Source organism: Oncorhynchus keta, chromosome 8 (genome assembly GCF_023373465.1).
Source record: "Oncorhynchus keta strain PuntledgeMale-10-30-2019 chromosome 8, Oket_V2, whole genome shotgun sequence".
In the NCBI taxonomy this organism is placed as follows: domain Eukaryota; kingdom Metazoa; phylum Chordata; class Actinopteri; order Salmoniformes; family Salmonidae; genus Oncorhynchus; species Oncorhynchus keta.
In genome coordinates this window covers 18,874,115-18,892,704 of record NC_068428.1, presented here as the reverse complement: position 1 = coordinate 18,892,704, position 18,590 = coordinate 18,874,115, and the positions used below count along the sequence as shown (strand labels likewise).

Sequence of the window (18,590 nt, the reverse complement as noted above, 5' to 3'; positions counted from 1 at the left end):
TATTAATTGGAATCCTATAAATGTAAAAAATTAATTCAACCAAGTCTGAGATGGTGGGTGTCATGGCTTGCTGAAATGACATTGAACCACTCCACAGCTAGAAGTGCTCTTTAGGTCTTCATTTTTTTTTTAATAAAAAATTAAATGTAACCATTATTTTACCAGGTAAGTTGCCCTGAGAACACATTCTCATTTACAGCAATGACTTGGAGAATAGTTAGAGGAGGGGGATGAATGAGCCAATTGGAAGTTGGGGATGATTAGGTGGCAATGACTGTATGAGGCCCAGATTGTCAATTTAGCCAGGACACCTCTAGTCTTACGATAAGTGCCATCTCTTCCAGGGAACAGTGTGTTGTTGGAAAGGTGTCTTCAGGTTTCTCCCCTAGTTGTTTTTCTCCTCTCAGCCCACAATAAGCGGTGTCTGGGCTGGGCCACTCCACAAGTTTCTAGGCCCATGGGAGAGGCTTGGCATAGTTCTGAGAGACAAGAGTTTAGTTTATTAGGATCCCCCTTAGCTACTGCACATGCAGCAGCTACTCACCCTGGGGTCCACATAAAACGTACAGAACAGTTATAGACAAAGTAAGATATTACATTACATTCAAAAATCAAATAAGCGTTATGTATTTGTAAGACAGAGACAACGAAAAAAAATACTACTTACACACTTCCTATTCTTATTTCCAGTACAGTTAAATACAATTTTTAGAAAGAGGAGAGGCGGTGTGGTACAATTTTTGTATGTTTTTATTTTTTTAAAGCTAAACAATATTTTTGGCTGTTTGAATGGTACAACATGAGAGAACGGGAGCAGGAGATTCCAGCTGTGTATTGACGGGTCGTGTTTTATATTGAAAGTAACTTTTTTTTTGCGTCAATGGAGTGATCAGGGGCGTGCTACTGTAGTTTTCCTTCACAAAAAATACATTAGTGCAACACATTCAGTAGAAAATAACTTAATTTTCATCAGATGACAACAGAAGTGCAACGCTATTTGTCTGGCAGCCACACAAGTAAATGAGCTTACACTGCAAATGTAGCACTGTGCGCTGAGAGTCGGGAAGCAAGTTCAGGGAGTGACTGTTTTAATAAAAGGAACATAATAAAAAAGAAACACTAACAGCACACAGACATGAAACCCGAACAAAGACTCCAGGGGAAGGAACCAAAGGGAGTGATATATATATATATATAGTAGCTCCACATCAGTCAGAGCGCTGTCTGCTGATAGAATGCCAATTGGTGAATTCTCATCTGAGTGTAGAAGTGCAACTGAAGCAAAAGGCAGAGGCCGAGCAGAAATTACTGTAAGAAGTATTTAAATCTGTGTTTAAAAAATGCAGACATTTATTACACATTCTTATTTTTCTGTGTGAAAAACGCAGAATTCTGTGTTAACACGAACCCTACGTGTAATTTGCTAGTTATATGAGTGGCTGAATTAATAAGGAGACGGGGCATCGTATAGTGTTAGCATTTTTGTTTTCTTTTTAAAAAATATTACAAATTGTGGTACTTTTACCCCTTTTTCTCCCTAATTTCGTGATCTCGAATTGGTAGTGGTACAAGGAAATACCGGCCTGCCAAACCGTCCCCTAACCTGGACGACGCTGGGCCAATTGTGTGCCGACTCATGGATCTCCCGATCACGGCCGGCTGTGAAACAGGCTGGGATCAAACCCAAGGCTTTAGTGACGCCTCAAGCACTACGATGCAGTGCCTAGACCGCTGTGCCACAGAGGGGGCAGTGTTCGCTTTCTGCCGTGTTTGAGAAGTCAACGCCCTTTGGATGAGTTATCTGTACAGCTGCCTCTGCTATCTGGATTTTCTTGCGTTCCCCCCCCCTCCCTATTCTCCAAGCAGAGCAGGCAGCTCGTTGCCGTAGCGACTCCAGATTCCACACAGACACAGCGTGTATACTTGCTGCACCAGAGATGGTACTGTTCTTCCTTCAGACAAGTATGCGTCAAAGCCTTGTTCATTTGCACTATGTCTCTAGTTCACAGTCTAAACTCACCAAAAATGACATTTGGTAGCTCCTACCTATCTGTAACTTATGAGCTGGATTGCCTGTCTTTGCAATTAGTTTTTTACCGTTTGTGCTTGTTAGCATATTTAGCTTAGCAGCCTCCATGGAAATTGACTATTACTTGTGCTAATTTTGACAGCATTCTGGTAATAGATGCCGATTGGGATTTTTCTTTTGTCGCCCACTTGTGTATTTAACCTGCAATACCGCAAATCCTGAGATGAGAGAAGGATGGTATGAAAATCTGGGTACCGCCCAACCCTACTGCAATGCACAGGAGACCATTATCTTAGGCCTCCAGTGTTTGCCCCATATGCATTTCAATCGTAAAGATGTATCCCCCAGGGAGACCCATTCACCCCCAAGCAAGAAGCTCCCACCCAAACACCCTTGCAGAAAGCCCCCTGCTAAGTCTGCCACTGCTGTTGGGGGAAAAAATCATGGAGGAAACACTGGGCTTCAGTAGGTCCTATTTGACATGATGGATGCCTCATATGCAGAGTCCCTTTACCCCCTTTACACAAGTAATTGTGAAGTCCCCTTTCTCTACAGAAATGGATAGACCGTTCACAAGTAATTTTATTTGAACTGATTAGAGTTGAGGCTTGACCTGAGCCAGTGGAATATTGGAGCTGGGGCTTTAGTGAATGGCCTACAGACAGGCCAGATAGCAGAGGTAATTCATGGAAACAAGCTTTACTGGTTAAATGTCTCTGCTTGTCCAAGCTTTGGAAGTGTGGTTGTTGTTAAGCAGTTGGAAACCCTTGACTTGGCTACTGACCAGTTCCAATGTAGAACAAAGGTGATTACAAACATACTGCTTTTTCAGTGTTGGGGCACCACCAGCTTTAAGTGAATCAATGGGGTAATCTTAGTTTACTGCTAGTCTGATTTTGCTTGTAGCCTTGTGCCACCATTTACTGTTTCCCCTCACAACAACCTATAGAAAAAGGTCCCCCCCCCCCAGCCCAAACCACCTCCTAAGCCTCTCCCTGCTTGTCTCTGGGCTGTGCTGGCTGTTCAGGGGAAGTCTCTCCAGGCCACAGCCAGTCTAAGATTTCCCCATGTTGATCTGTGTGAGATCAGCAATATGTAATCGTCTTTAGCTCAAGCCTCCCCGGGGCATTAGTAGTCACCGTGTGCGTGGCTGAATGTGGTGTGTGTGTGCCCCAGCAGGGCTAATGTCCTGCTCAGCAGAATGTGGTGTTGAGTTTCACTGCTGCCTTCTGTTAGGCTTTGTTTTAATCGAATGGATTTCAGATAGAGGCTCTACAGTTTATGTATTTCATTATTCATGTTTGCCATGCTGCTGCACTTTACTACTCAGTCTTGGAGCTTAATCCCAATTGAATCTGTGCTGGTCTACTTGTCAATAGTGTATTGTGGTTGTAAATGATCTGTAGGGGTTTTGTGTAGGCCAACCTTTACATACAGTGCATTCGTTACAGCCTTCTAAAATGGATTACATTAAAAAAAATTCCCCTCAATCTACACACAATACTCCATAATGACTAAGTGAAAACCGGTTTAGACATTTTTGCAAATGTATTAAAAATATTTAAAAAATATCCCTTTATTTATGAAAGTATTCCGACGCTATGGGGCATCCTGTTTCCATTGATAATCTTTGCGATATTTCTACATCTTGATTGGAATCCACCTGAGGTAATTTCAATTGATCGGACATGATTTGGAAAGGCAGACACCTGTCTATATAATGTCCCACACTTGACAGTGAATATCAGAGCAAAAACCAAGCCAAAAACAACGATGGAGGCCACTGTGTTCTTGGGGACCTTCAATGCTGCAAAAAAATGTTTGGTACCCTTCCCCAGATGTGTGCCTCGACACAATCCTGTCTCGTAGCTCTACCTACAATTCCTCATGGCTTGACTTCATGGCTTGGTTTTTGATCATACACTGTCAACTGTGGGACCTTATATAGACAGGTGTGTGCCTTTCCAAATCATGTCCAATCAATTTAATTTTCCACAGGTGGGACTCCAAGTTGTAGAAACATCTCAAGGATGATCAATGGAAACAGGATGCACCTGAGCTCAATTTCAAGTCTCATAGCAAAGGGATACTTGTGTAATTACTTTTTTTTATTTTATTTTTTATTCTTAACTTGTGTTTGCTTTGTCAATGTGGTATTGTGTGTGTGATTTAAAAAAAAATCAATCTGAGCATAAGGCTGTAATGTCATAAAATGTGGAAAAAAGTCTAGGGCTCTGAGTACTTTCCAAAGGCTCTGTATATACTGGGACTGCTTGACGCACACATCTGTCGACCAACAGACTATGGACCAAATAATCGACCAGTTGACTATTTGGAATCAGCCCTTATACACACGTAGTTACTTGTTTTGAAAAACAATGAAGATTTAAGAACGGGTCTTTTAAATACTTCAGGGTGTATGTCTGCTGCTGCAATGACAACTTACTCAGTGCCACACCTCCTGTGTGTGTGACTCAGTGCTAACCTCCTGTGTGACTGTGTGTATCTTGCCAGAATTCAGCCATGGCCACGGCAGGCGCAGGACCAGGCACAGCAGAGCCAAATCGGCCAGGCCCCCAGAGGAAGATGTCCACCACAGGGGAAAGCCTGTACAAGGTGCTAGGCCTGGAGAAAGGAGCTTCTGCTGATGACATCAAGAGAGCTTACAGGTAACATGCTCTCGTGGTGTGACTACCATTAATGTGATGACTGTTGTTTAATCAAATTCACTATTTTTAATTATTACATGATTAAATTAATCATGTAACAATGAACTCATTAGCAGTCTTGGGGCACCACGGGAAAGTTATTTAACGAGTTGCTATCTCCCGACTTAAACTCTAAAGGTATAAATATATCTTACCTCAATAACAGTCAATTATGAATTATTATTACCTCATATCAGTCTTATTCTGAACGTCATCGACCGCACAGAAATACTAATAATCACACAGAAATGCACACAGTATAGATTATATTGATTACTAACATAATGCAATGTAAAGTCCCAAGTTGACTAACAAAGCATGACGGGGTGGGGGGCTGCTACTGCTGCCATCTTTGATTCTCACCCGGGAGTGAGAGTCATGACAGTCCCCCTCTGGTCGTTTTTAATCTTGTAATTATCTTGCAAGTTGCACACCACCATAAAAATGACCACGGGATGCCCTGGTTGTGGATCCAGGACATCCCGTGGGGGGGACAATACTCAGACTGTCTCTGGTTGTTATAGCCACATAACTGGTAAGCCTGTTCCTCCATTTCCCAATGAATTGGTCCATCAGATGCAAAAGAATGGACTTCTAATGAGTTATAAGCTCTCTATAGGATTGAGTTTCATATAATTCATATGTGACGGCGTGGACTAGGATGAATGAATTCATCCATCTGTCCATCCATCCATTTACAGGAAATTAGCATTGAAGTACCACCCAGACAAGAACCCAGACAACCCGGAGGCTGCAGATAAGTTTAAAGAGATCAACAACGCCAACTCCATCCTGAACGATGACGGCAAGAGGAGGATCTACGAAGAGTATGGCTCCATGGGTCTCTACGTGTCCGAGCAGTTTGGAGAGGAGAGCGTCAAATACTACTTCCTCATGTCCAAGTGGTGGTTTAAGGTGAGAGAGAATACCTCATAACCCCTCTAAAACCACCTTTTAGTCTAACAGGGTAATAGATTGAATACTCAGGTGACCTTGACCCTCTGGACAGGTTATCCTGGGTGTAGTCAGGACTGCAGTAGCCTCTGACAGTGGGGTGATTAACCCATCCTGAGTCCCAGCCTACTGTCTCTGTCTGTGATGACGCACTGACTGGATTGCTTTTACAGCCATGTCACTCACACACTCATCACACTGTATTAGACATTACGATGTCTACTCCATTCATTAGACACCCTTCTATCTGGTGGTGGGAGTGCATTGACAGTCTATTAATTCAAGACTTGTGTGGAAGTGTGTTATTGCTTTGAAAGGTGTCAGTGTACTGTGTTTTTCTGTTTGTCAGTTAGACCGCTGGCGTCAGGTGCAAAGCGGTCTTTATTTAGAACTGTGTTGTGTGTAGTGCTCAGTCACTCTGAGATGTGAGGCCTTTGATGCTGAGTAGAGTACAGTAAGTAGAGTGGTTGAGATGCAGAGGGGACGATCCAGTGACTGTCTCACAAACCTCACTCTACTTTCATCTACAAAGAAAAATACAAGGGAGAAACCAAACCGCCACACGTATTTATACCCTAGAAAGCACAGTACAATAGGATTAGTAAGCGCACCACACATATTACATTGGATATGTAGCATTGAAAAGCAGAGTGCTCTGAGGGCAAAGCCACTGTCTGAGCCAGGAGGTCTCTGCTGCTAGCATCCACTAGCTTCTCTCACTGGGCCACCCTGTAGATCTGAGGCCAGATATGTAGAGGTTCTCATGGGAGCAGGATGACGGCGGGTGGCTGTCCTGACTGACTGCTGTGTGTTCTGTCCCTGTGCTGCAGACCATGGCCGTGTGCTGCACCGTCTTCTCCTGCTGCTGTTGCTGCTGCTGTTGCTGTTTCTGCTGTGGGAAGTGCAAGCCGCCGGAGGAGGATGATCACTACCAGTATGTGGACCCAGAGGACCTGGAGGCCCAGATCAAAGCAGAGACGGACGGAGGTGAGAGCACGCTGGGAAGGGGGGTTGTGTATGAGAGTTGAGGGGGGATTTTGGTTTGATGGTGGGTAGTCTATGGGAGAATGTTTGGGGCACCAGTAGGTGGGCTGGGGACTGAGAGCGTGTTGCTACACATGCATGTATATTATAGACTCTCTGCTATAGTTGGACAAGAGGTCATGGGGAGGGTAGCCGATTAAATGCAGTATGCCCCTCGGTCCCTGTCCTTCTCCTGAGTCCTTCTCCTAAGTCCTTGGCCCCTCCACTGTACCTCAGCAGCAGGCAGCCTCGCAGATGTCGGTTTTTCAGCCTGAATTAACGCTGTCACTTCCTTTCAGAGCATAGGAGCCGGAGAGAAGCCGATTAGAGGGAGGAGAGGCGGGGAAACCGCAGAGCACAGATGGGACTAGAGCTGCCAAACAGAGATGGGGGGGGTGAGGAGAGAAGTGTCAGTGTCTAGCTCTGCTAGGCAGAACTCCCGGTCTACAGCACCTGATCCTGCTCTGGAGGTTGAGGCTGAAGGCTAGCCCATAGATTACCTTAATGAAGCAGAACAGCTAAAAGTGCATGTATTTATAGCTCACACACACAGAATGAGAGACTGCTGGCTCATATCACAGAGGATATGTGCTTTGTATCACAATCCTCCTTTACCACAAGGATACAAATTGCTAATGAAATGTTGTTTGGTATTTCTGCAGGTCATCTTTCTGTTTGAAAGCTATGGATGTAGTGTACAATAACGTAAACATTAACCGTTAGAAATGTCAAGTGTTACTTTTCTTCCAACCTTTCAAACTCAACAAGAAGCTTTGTTTTACCCTCTACCATCCAGGTCAGAACAGGGACAGGGGCTGGGACAGAAGTGAGATGAGGATGATTAATAGCACATCCTCAGATCTGACAGGACTGTATTCTCTGCCTCCTGTGTCGTGTCCTTGACTGGTTGGTCTGAGGACATGACTCGGCTCCTTGACTCATGTTGCCTGTAAACATGGCAGCAGGAGAGCTCAGATCACTCAATAGCAGACAGTCCCAACGACTATACTTCTAAATGCCTTGTCAGAGTGATCAGCGACCACGGTGACCCTATAGTCATGACCCTAAGCCCAAATTGCTGTCGCACTTTCAGTATAAGAAGTTATGAAATGATAATGCATTGTAATTTACTATTGGTTTCAGAGATATTTGAATGTTTAGGCGAATACCTAGGTGACAAAAATAATCTTAACAAAAAACAGGAACTGTGCTTCATTTACAGTATCTGAAAGCTAACCAGGACATGACAAGCTGACAACCCCAGGGCGGTATGGGGATAACACATCAGTATACTTTTGCCCAATGAGCAGGGCAGGTTAATCTTGTTCTGACAGAGTGGTGTTTTTGTACGTTTTGTGTTTTGATCTACTAGGTGACACGGTAATCATTGTCCAGCCCATACCTGTACCTATAGCTGTATCGAGCCCTGTGGCTGAGAGCATCAGCCTAGGCCCTGCCATCAGCCTAGGCCCTGCCATCAGCCTAGGCCCTGCCATCAGCCTAGGCCCTGCCATCAGCCTAGGCCCTGCCATCAGCCTAGGCCCTGCCATCAGCCTAGGCCCTGCCAGTCCAGTAGGTGACAACCCGACCAGTCCAGTGGCTGCTGAGAACCCAGGCGAAACGCTGCCGGAGTCTAAATGACTCGTAAGCCCCCCCCACCCCCGTCTGCCTGATGTACTGGCTGTACTCGTCCCATCTGCATGGTGTTGTCCATCCGTTACGCCCCAGACCAACCCGTTTCACCGTACTGTATTAGTTGGTGGTGACACATGTTCTGCTGTTTGGTAGTTCGACTGGCTCACTAACCATCTATTCTGTTTGCCTGTCAGTGCTGCATGATGTCATGGCTGTTACTTCTACATATTTTCAGCATGGCCACATGAGCTTACCTTATATATAATGTCTCTGCAACCTTTTCACAACAATCATTTCAGTGAATTGATTGCTAAGTATTTTGATTGTGTTTGGTCCATCATGAATGTATCTGCAGTAACTATTTGCTGCCTTGGTTATAAAGTGGATGTCATCTCTTTATTAATTAGGCCTAGTAAATGGTAATTAGATAAAGCCTAATCTCTGCCCAGTATCCCATTACCTTAACAGCAAGAACACAGTGGCACTTAGGCCTGGATTCAATCCGGAAGATCCGCGTTAAAATGTAAAGGTAATTTGTGATTGATTTAGACATTTTAACGTGAATGCAGTCTCTGCGGGAACATTGCCTTTAAATTTAAACCGAGCTATACGGCATTTTCCGCGAGGAGACTGCGTTCACGTTAAATGCTACATATGTCGGCTCAATCGGAAATGACCTTCAATTCCACCATACGGATTGAATCCAGCCCTTAGGCAACACAGGGCCCTACAGCAGCCAAGTATTCACTCAACCCACAACACATTAGCTGCCTTCAATAAACAGTAGCAGTCTATTTATATGAAACATCAATGAAATATCAGGCTGGTTAGTTGAAAACCTAGCCTGTGGGTATGTGCAGGACAGAGAGCCATGTTCTAAAAGCACAGTCCCTTTTTGTCATAAGCTAACACAACCCTGGGATCTCCCTGGGGCCTGACGTAGAGGTAGCTGACCGCTTGGCTGAGCCAGTCCACTGTGGGTTCAGCAGCTAAAGTGTTGGCACAGTATTCAGACCGTACCATATAACTATAATGAGTCATTCTATTTCTCTGATTCATGCTCTCCCTTGATAGACTAACCGTGGTGGTGGTTGTAATGGACTAACTGGTGGGGATAGACTAACCGTGGTGGTGTTTGTGATAGGCTGGTGATGGACTAACCGTGGTGGTGATGGACTAACCGTGGTGGTGATGGACTAACCGTGGTGATGGACTAACTGTGGTGGTGATGGACTAACTGTGGTGGTGATGGACTAACCGTGGTGGTGATGGACTAACTGTGGTGGTGATGGACTAACTGTGGTGGTGATGGACTAACTGTGGTGGTGATGGACTAACTGTGGTGGGGATGGACTGACCCTGGTGGTGGAGGTGGTGATGGACTAACCCTGGTGGTGGAGTGGTTTTTGGTGGTGTCACTGATGGACACTGTGGTGGTGATGGAAACTCTAACCTCACAAGACATGTGGTTCATTAACCTACAGGAGGTGGTGATGGACTAACTGGTGGTGGAGTGGTTTTTCCTTGTCATGGAATTACAGAACATTCTAGTATGTTAGTCAGGTGCTAGTATGTTAGTCAGGTGCCTACCACTTTAGGTTAAGAATATTAGTAGTGTTTCCATGAAAGATGGGGGTTTAGAGTTCCTAGATAGTCTGGAATATTCCATGATACCATGATACCCACTGGGTACTATTAATTTGAAAGTTTGTTCATGGGGTTCCACTGTCACCGTGGAACTACCAGTTCCTAGGTACAGGTGTGTATCCAGTGCACTGTTGAGACCAATGCCCCATAGACCTAGACGGACTACCACTGTCCTGTCACATCCATCCATATGTTTTTGTCATCTCACCTCACACCTACTTCCTCAGCACCGTCCTCTCTGTTAGTGGTCTGTTTGTTCAACACCATGACACCTGTTGACGTGTTAGTCTGGTTCTCTCTTTAACTATACCAGAGCGATAGCTTGAAGCTTTGAGAGACAATGGCTATATAATGATGTTGGGATAGTAGTGAATCAGTACTATCATCGCATTATACTGTCATCTGATATAGTAAGGGTAGTAGTCTACCACTAATAGTAGAAGTACTTTCAAAGCAGTGCTCTGTGCTCTCCCTCTATGCTGCATTTTGGATGGTGTCCTCTATAAGGACAGTGACAGTGTGGATGAGCCTCGCCAGGGGAGGGCAGGTAGGTTCCTGATACACACTTGGTTATGTTCAGTAGGGTGCACCGTAGCAAAACGTTTTGCAACGGAAAGCACTCCCAGGTAACACTTCCTTGTTTCAAAACTTTTTCCACCTACTGAACATGACCTTTGTGGAGTTTCAACACTTCAGGACAGGTTAAACAAGGGCCCAACTTGAGGTCATGCCTTCTACTATTAATACATTCCCTTGTCAGTTGTATCTGAGATAAAACAGGCTATTACTTATAAACTTTTTATTTAAAATTTTCACTCAGCAAGTAGCCTAAATCATGACAAACTAGTACAAGATAAAATCGTGTAAGACGGCGCATTAACAAAACAATAATCGTAAAACGTGACTTGCTGGATTTTGACCTCTGTATTTTCAGAAGAGGTCACTTTTTTGATAACATGATTTATTGCCGCAAAACTGGATGAGGATTGGAAGCTTCCAGTCAACAGGGTTTACAGAGCTGTAGATCCAGCTAGTAAACACTCTGTGTACCTGGCAGCCAAGGCCTTGCCCTTGTAGCCTCAGCCTAGCTGCTTTATCGTTTCAAGTTTTACTGTAGTCACAGACCTTTTGCTTGTACAGTCTGCATGAACCACAACCTGTACTGATATTCCTGTTTGATTTCTCATTGGCATCATGTCATTAGCCTAAATCTACAGAACCCTGATATGTGATTTGGTGTTTACAAAGTCATTGTCATTTGAAAGTCATTGTGATCATTGTTACCTGTTTGTACATGCCTGTTGGTTATTCATTTGACTTCAGAATTTGACCTTTTTAGTATTATACAAACAATAGAGAATTATTTGACAGGATATGTAGCATAGTCCTTTACTCACTCCATTAGTATAGAGTGGGGCATATAGCTAACATACAGCGCTTTCAGAAAGTATTCACACCCCTCACATTTTGTGTTATAGGCTGAATTTAGAATACATTACATTTAGATTTGTTTTGTCACTGGCAATAGACAATACCCCCATAATATCAAAGTGGAATTATGTTTGTTGGAATTTTTAGAAATTAATTAAAAATTTAAAATCGGAAATGTCTTAAGTATTCAACCCCTTTATGGCAATCCTAAATAAGTTCAGGAGTATAAATTTGCTTAACAATTCACATAATACTTTGCATGGACTTAAACATGATTTTTGAATGACTACATCATCTCTGTACCCCACACATAAAATGATCTGTAAGGTCCCTCAGTCGAGCAGTGAATTTCAAACACAGATTCAACGACAAAGACCAGGGAGGTTTTCCAATGCCTCGCAAAGAAGGGCACCTATTGGTAGATGGGTAACAATAAAGATGCACTACGAAGATATAGGCGTCCTTCCTAACTTAGTTGCTGGAGAGGAAGGAAACCCCTTAGAGATTTCACCATGAGGCCAATGGTGACTTTATATCAGTTAAGAGTTTAATGGCGGTGATTTAGAAAAAAAATAATGAATGGAATGGAGGTAAGCACAGGAACAATCCTAGAGGAAAACCTGGTTGTCTGCTTTCGACCAGACACTGGGAGATGAATTCACTTTTCAGCAGAACAATAACCTAAAACACAAGGCCAAATCTACACTGGAGTTGCTTACCAAGAAGACAGTGAATGTTACTGAGTGTCAGAGTTAGTTTTCACTTAAATCTACATGAAAATCTATGGCAAGATCTGAAAATGGTTGTCTAGTAATGCTCAACAACTCATTTTGACAGAGCTTGAAAATTTTTAAAATAATCATGGGCAAATGTTGCACAATCCAGTAGTGGAAAGCTCTTAAAGACTTAGCCAGAAAGACTCACATCTGTAATCCTGCCAAAGGTGCTTCTACAAGGTATTGACTCAGGGGTGTGAATACTTCTGGAAATGAGATATTTGATTTTCAATAAATTTGCCAAGATGTCTAAACATGTTTTCATTATGGGGTATTGAGTGTAGATGGGCTAGGGGGGAAAAACAATCTAATCCATTTTGAATTCAGGCTGTAAAATAACAATGTGGAGTAAGTCATGCAATATGAATACTTTCTGAAGGCACTGTGTCAGCTGTCCTTTTCTCTATTGAGGGTTATTTTTTTCTAGTGAATCTGACCCAGTCCCTTGTCTTCCTGCAGGTCTGCGTGCCCCTATCGTGATCCAGCCGCATTCCATCACCGTTGAGGTTCCAGAGACCTCCCAGCCTGCAGCCAGCCAGCCCACCTCCAAGCCCCAGCAGTGACCCTCCCCTCCCAGCCCCGTGTACCCGCTGGAGCCTTCCCCTTAGGTGGGCACGGCCCCCCGTGGGCCCCACCCTGGAGCCCCCAGCAGCCAGCCAGGCCAGCCGTCACCACAGCCAGGACTCACCAGTGTCAGTCAACCAGCCAGCCAGTCAACCCCCCATACTGTGGCAAAGGTCCAACCAAATGGACATGAGCGGCACGCTGCCAAGAGACCAGGACTTCTTATGACTTGATATATATATATGTCTATCTACCAAACTGAGGATTCGAACAAACTCCTATCACTCCATTTTATCCCTCTGTTTCAATCCTCCCTCATCTATCCTCCCTCCCCTGCTCTCTTTCTCCCTCTTGGACTCTCGTCTCTGTCAGAGCTCTGGGATTGGAGACTCTTCAAGTTCAGTCTGAGTTTTGGGATTTAAATAGCCTGACTCAAACCTTCCACCTCCCGGAGACTAAAGCATGGATCAGAGGATGTGCATGTGTTAAGTTTGATCTGCATGCCCCTACTGTACAACACTGGCACATACATACCCCTCTACTACAGCCACCACCACCATCTTACCCCTGTCAGTGATACCCCCAGCTCCAGCCAGGTGCACTTACAGAATGCTGCACAACCAAGGGTCTCCACCTCTACCTGAATGAGACCCAGAAGTGGGGCCGACATTCGAGAACAGTGAAAATGTCCTGTGGAAAACTTCTGCATTTCTAACAGAAAAATGTGCTGACTGCTTTATTTAATTGCTAATTGATGTCACAATTATGTTAGTTAGACCAAAGCCAAACTACATGCCACCAACTCCATGTGTTCAGTAGCCACCAGTTTCTCCTCATGCCACCAACTCCATGTGTTCAGTAGCCACCAGTTTCTCCTCATGCCACCAACTCCATGTGTTCAGTAGCCACCAGTTTCTCCTCATGCCACTAACTCCATGTGTTCAGTAGCCACCAGTTTCTCCTCATGCCACTAACTCCATGTGTTCAGTAGCCACCAGTTTCTCCTCATGCCACTAACTCCATGTGTTCAGTAGCCACCAGTTTCTCCTCATGCCACTAACTCCATGTGTTCAGTAGCCACCAGTTTCTCCTCATGCCACCAACTCCATGTGTTCAGTAGCCACCAGTTTCTCCTCATGCCACCAACTCCATGTGTTCAGTAGCCACCAGTTTCTCCTCATGCCACTAACTCCATGTGTTCAGTAGCCACCAGTTTCTCCTCATGCCACTAACTCCATGTGTTCAGTAGCCACCAGTTTCTCCTCATGCCACCAACTCCATGTGTTCAGTAGCCACCAGTTTCTCCTCATGCCACTAACTCCATGTGTTCAGTAGCCACCAGTTTCTCCTCATGCCACTAACTCCATGTGTTCAGTAGCCACCAGTTTCTCCTCATGCCACTAACTCCATGTGTTCAGTAGCCACCAGTTTCTCCTCATGCCACCAACTCCATGTGTTCAGTAGCCACCAGTTTCTCCTCATGCCACCAACTCCATGTGTTCAGTAGCCACCAGTTTCTCCTCATGCCACTAACTCCATGTGTTCAGTAGCCACCAGTTTCTCCTCATGCCACTAACTCCATGTGTTCAGTAGCCACCAGTTTCTCCTCATGCCACCAACTCCATGTGTTCAGTAGCCACCAGTTTCTCCTCATGCCACCAACTCCATGTGTTCAGTAGCCACCAGTTTCTCCTCATGCCACTAACTCCATGTGTTCAGTAGCCACCAGTTTCTCCTCATGCCACTAACTCCATGTGTTCAGTAGCCACCAGTTTCTCCTCATGCCACTAACTCCATGTGTTCAGTAGCCACCAGTTTCTCCTCATGCCACTAACTCCATGTGTTCAGTAGCCACCAGTTTCTCCTCATGCCACTAACTCCATGTGTTCAGTAGCCACCAGTTTCTCCTCATGCCACTAACTCCATGTGTTCAGTAGCCACCAGTTTCTCCTCATGCCACCAACTCCATGTGTTCAGTAGCCACCAGTTTCTCCTCATGCCACCAACTCCATGTGTTCAGTAGCCACCAGTTTCTCCTCATGCCACCAACTCCATGTGTTCAGTAGCCACCAGTTTCTCCTCATGCCACTAGAGCCAACCTGAGAGGATTGCGCCATTGAGGTGTATGCATTTGGGTCTACTATGCACTTTTGAAACCTGTGAATTGGGTAAATGGTCATTTCTGATGGACTGTCAGCTATTTTATGGGTCCAGCCAACCAGCACTGCTTACTGAAACAGTCAGCACACTTCTCTCTGTATTCGATGGAACTGACCGATGGAAACAGCTAGCTGACTGCAACCCAGCTACTTATCAAACGTCTCCCATCTCAAAGGGTGGTTTTGCTTTGCGTTCTCATAGTCTGATGTTGTAACATGGAGATACAGGTGGTATGTACTGTAGGGATCTGTGTTTGACCCAGCTACTAAGTGCACTCTATGCCACATTCTAGAGTGACAATTATGTTCTCTGTACTGCCTACAGAGAGATCCATCACCAATGATTTTGAGACTTTTCAGATGTTGATTTGACTTTGAAGAAATAGCACACCATGTTTTCCATGGGGTTTTGGTGGACTGAGGCATGTTGAGTATTTTATGGGCTAAAGATGCACATGTCTACTATTTACAACTAGGCATTAGTCCTCCCGTTCACTCCTTTCTACAGTACGGTCTCTGTGATGAGATGATGCAATGTCACACAGCAGGGTTAGGGTCTGTACAGATCACACAACCAGCCATTTGTACTTCAGTACAGCTCTCTTTATGATCCTGGGGGTGCAGAGTCGGCGCTTTCTCAAATGTACTGTAATCAGAATAGTGAAAAAGTGACGCGACTGGGTGCCACATTGTTATTGCGAATCAGTCAGTCCCAGTGGTGGGTGTGGGGGGTGTGTGTAGAGCATTGTACAAAGTCTTTTGGTTTGTTCATTAGTGAGGTGGTCAGTCGGTCATCCCCTCCCAGTTTCTTTGTGGTTGGTCATTTGAAAAGGGCATTCTGTGTTTCCTAAAGAGGGACTGGTACATGGTGTTAACCACCTTGTGTATTGGCTGAAGAACAACCCTAAAGTTAGACTAAATCATGTCATCAAATGATGTCAAGCGTTTTGTAGCTTTGAATATTTTTTCTCCTGAGTTTTCGTAGAAATGATTTATCAGTAGCTTCAATTTCTTACTGGAATTTATGACACTTTTTTCTCCCCTTAATTTCACTAAGTTAATAGCCAAAACCCTCCTTCGATTTTTTTTTTTTTTGTCTTTTGGTTATGCTTTTTTGAAAACCATAGTAAATCGGATGCATTTCAACATAACAGTGCAGTATCTATCCCCAGGGTTCAGAGAGGAGAGATACCTTTTATTTATTCTGGTGATCCCTATCTGCTGTAAATAATAATCACTGTGTGTCACATGCAAATAACATTGTAATAAGGTTGTTTTGAGAATCTTTGTTGAATGGAAAATGTTTTAAGAATCAACCCCATATACATAGTGTACATTGTCTGTTTTTTATTTATGTCAAACCGAAAGAGCTGTTTAAAAAAAAAAAAGTTTTAAAAAAAAAGTTGACAGTTGGGAAAAGAGGACCCTAGACTAGCCAACATGGTCCTCCCAGGGGGCTGGGCAACTGGTTGACAGAGGTAGGCAGGCAGGCTGTCCTAACTGGCTGGGCCACCATGGTGCTGGTCTACAGTAGCAGACAGACAGGCAGTGTGTATCGGTCTGCCCTGAGTGTAGGGGGCAATGATGTCTCCATCTCATCTCTCTTCTAGGACACGGGGTAATGTATGAGGACTCTGCCACTGAAATGATTGATTGTAGTTTTGTTGATGTTTTCATTGTCATTCATTCATCATGTCTCATGGACAAAAATGATCTGTAAATGTGTATTTATATAATTAAATTAAAAGAAGGGGGATTTGTACAATGTATTCTGTGTGTGTCATTGTGGACTCTGAATCCTTGGTATTTTATTAGGATCCCCATTAGCTGTTGCAAAAGCAGAAGCTACTCTTCCTGGAGTGTTTTTTATTTATACATACACACATATTACCAGTCAAAAGTTTGGACACACCTACTCAAGGGTTTTATCATTTGACTATTTTCTACATTGTAGAATAATAGTGAAGACCCAAACTATGAAATAACACATGGTATCATGTAGTAACCCAAAAAGTGTTAATCAAAATATATTTGAGATTCTTCAAAGTAGCCACCCTTTTGCCTTGATGACAGCTTTGCACACTCTTGGCATTCTCTCAACCTGCTTCACCTGGAATGCTTTTCCAACAGTTGAAGGGGTTCTCACATGCTGAGCACTTGTTGAATGTTTTTCCTTCATTCTGCGGTCCAACTCATCCCAAACCATCTCAATTGGTTAGAGTTTGGGTGATATTGGAGGACAGGTCCTCTGATGCAGCACTCCATCACTTTCCTTGATCAAATAGCCCTTACACAGCCTGGAGGTGGGTTGGGTCATTGTCCTGTTGAAAAACAAATGATAGTTCCACTAAACACAAACCAGATGGTATGGCGTATTGCTGCAGAATGCCGTGGTAGCCATGCTGGTTAAGTATGCATTGAATTCTAAATAAATCACTGACAGTGTCACCAGCAAAGCACCATCACACCACCCCTCCATGCTTCACGGTGGGAGCCACACATGAGACCTCTGCGTCTCACAAAGACACAGTGGTTGGAACCAAAAATCTCAAATTTAGACTCATCAGACATATGTCCACCGGTCTAATGTCCAACGCTCAAGTTTCTTGGCCCAAGCAAGTCTCTTATTATTGGTGTCCTTTATTTTTTTTTTTACATTTAACTAGGCAAGTCCGTTAACACATTGTTATTTAGTAAGACAGTCTACCAGGGAACAGGGGGTTAACAGCCTTGTTCAGGAACAGAACAACAGATCAGCTCAGGGATTTGATTAAGCAACCTTTCGGTTACTGGCCCAACGCTCTAACCACTAGGCTACAGTTTAGTAGTGGTTTCTTTGTAGCAATTCAACCATTAAGGCCTGATTCACGCAGTCTCCTCAACAGTTGATGTTGAGATGTCTGTTACTTTGTTTATTTGGGCTGCAATCTGAGGTGCAGTTAACACTAATGAACTTATCCTCTGCAGCAGAGGTAACTCTGGGTCTTCCTTTCCTGTGGCGGTCCTCATGAGAGCCAGTTTCATCATAGCGCTTGATGGATTTTGCGACTGCACTTGAAGAAACTTTCAAAGTTCTTGACATTTTTCGACTGACCATGTCTTAAAGTAATGATGGACTGTTGTTTATCTTTGCTTATTTAAGCTGTTCTTCACATAATATGGACTTGGTCTTTTACCAAATAGGGTCCTGAAAAAGGTCTGTTTCTTTTTTTGCTGAGTTTATATAAGGAATGGCTCTCCATGAACCAAACAAAGTATGTCTGTTCACAGAAGAATGCTATCTTTTCGTTCTGTTCTCTCAGACTAACAGAACACTGCAATCATTGGTGAACATAAAATTGGACCAAATACCAGGAATAGCAACGTTTTCTGCTGTTACAATATTTGAAGACGTTATTCAAGAGTCTGCCGACATTTCACGATGACAACAAAGCATCAAGCTAAATTGTTGCCACTAGCCACATTAGTGAAACTAGCTACATATTTATAGGGTGCCTGCCCCTGGGCTACTCCAGTAAAAGAAAGGCAACAGGGAGCTAGAGTAAAGTACAGTAGGGTGTGTGTTTGGCTTACTCTGCACAAAGCCTCCATGTCCTATAAAAGTCCCCTTAAGCTTATTAGCAGCTTAGCATTACCTCAGCAATTACCTCATCTGTTTAGTAAC

General features: G+C 43.9%; 1 protein-coding gene and 1 long non-coding RNA gene across 5 annotated transcripts in view; one reads left to right on the top strand and one right to left on the bottom strand.

Annotated features, from left to right (window-relative positions):
* Window positions 1-16,695, top strand: part of LOC118386939 (dnaJ homolog subfamily C member 5-like) — a 34,551-nt gene extending 17,856 nt beyond the window's left edge. The window contains exons 2-7 of one of the 4 annotated variants that reach the window (XM_052523736.1): window positions 4,544-4,698; window positions 5,439-5,652; window positions 6,522-6,678; window positions 8,087-8,358; window positions 10,504-10,543; window positions 12,663-16,695. In XM_052523736.1, the coding sequence (XP_052379696.1) occupies window positions 4,553-4,698; window positions 5,439-5,652; window positions 6,522-6,678; window positions 8,087-8,355 (786 nt within the window). In that variant the 5' untranslated portion in view covers window positions 4,544-4,552 and the 3' untranslated portion in view covers window positions 8,356-8,358; window positions 10,504-10,543; window positions 12,663-16,695. The remainder of the gene's footprint in view (window positions 1-4,543; window positions 4,699-5,438; window positions 5,653-6,521; window positions 6,679-8,086; window positions 8,359-10,503; window positions 10,544-12,662) is intronic. The other 3 variants (XM_035774969.2, XM_052523737.1, XM_035774970.2) reach the window with 3 other exon arrangements.
* An 82-nt stretch (window positions 16,696-16,777) lies between these two features.
* LOC127931356 (uncharacterized) lies at window positions 16,778-18,590 on the bottom strand. Its single transcript, XR_008140780.1, has 2 exons — window positions 18,500-18,590; window positions 16,778-17,247 (listed from the first exon to the last, which is right to left on the bottom strand). It is a non-coding gene; the product is annotated as an uncharacterized LOC127931356 (long non-coding RNA).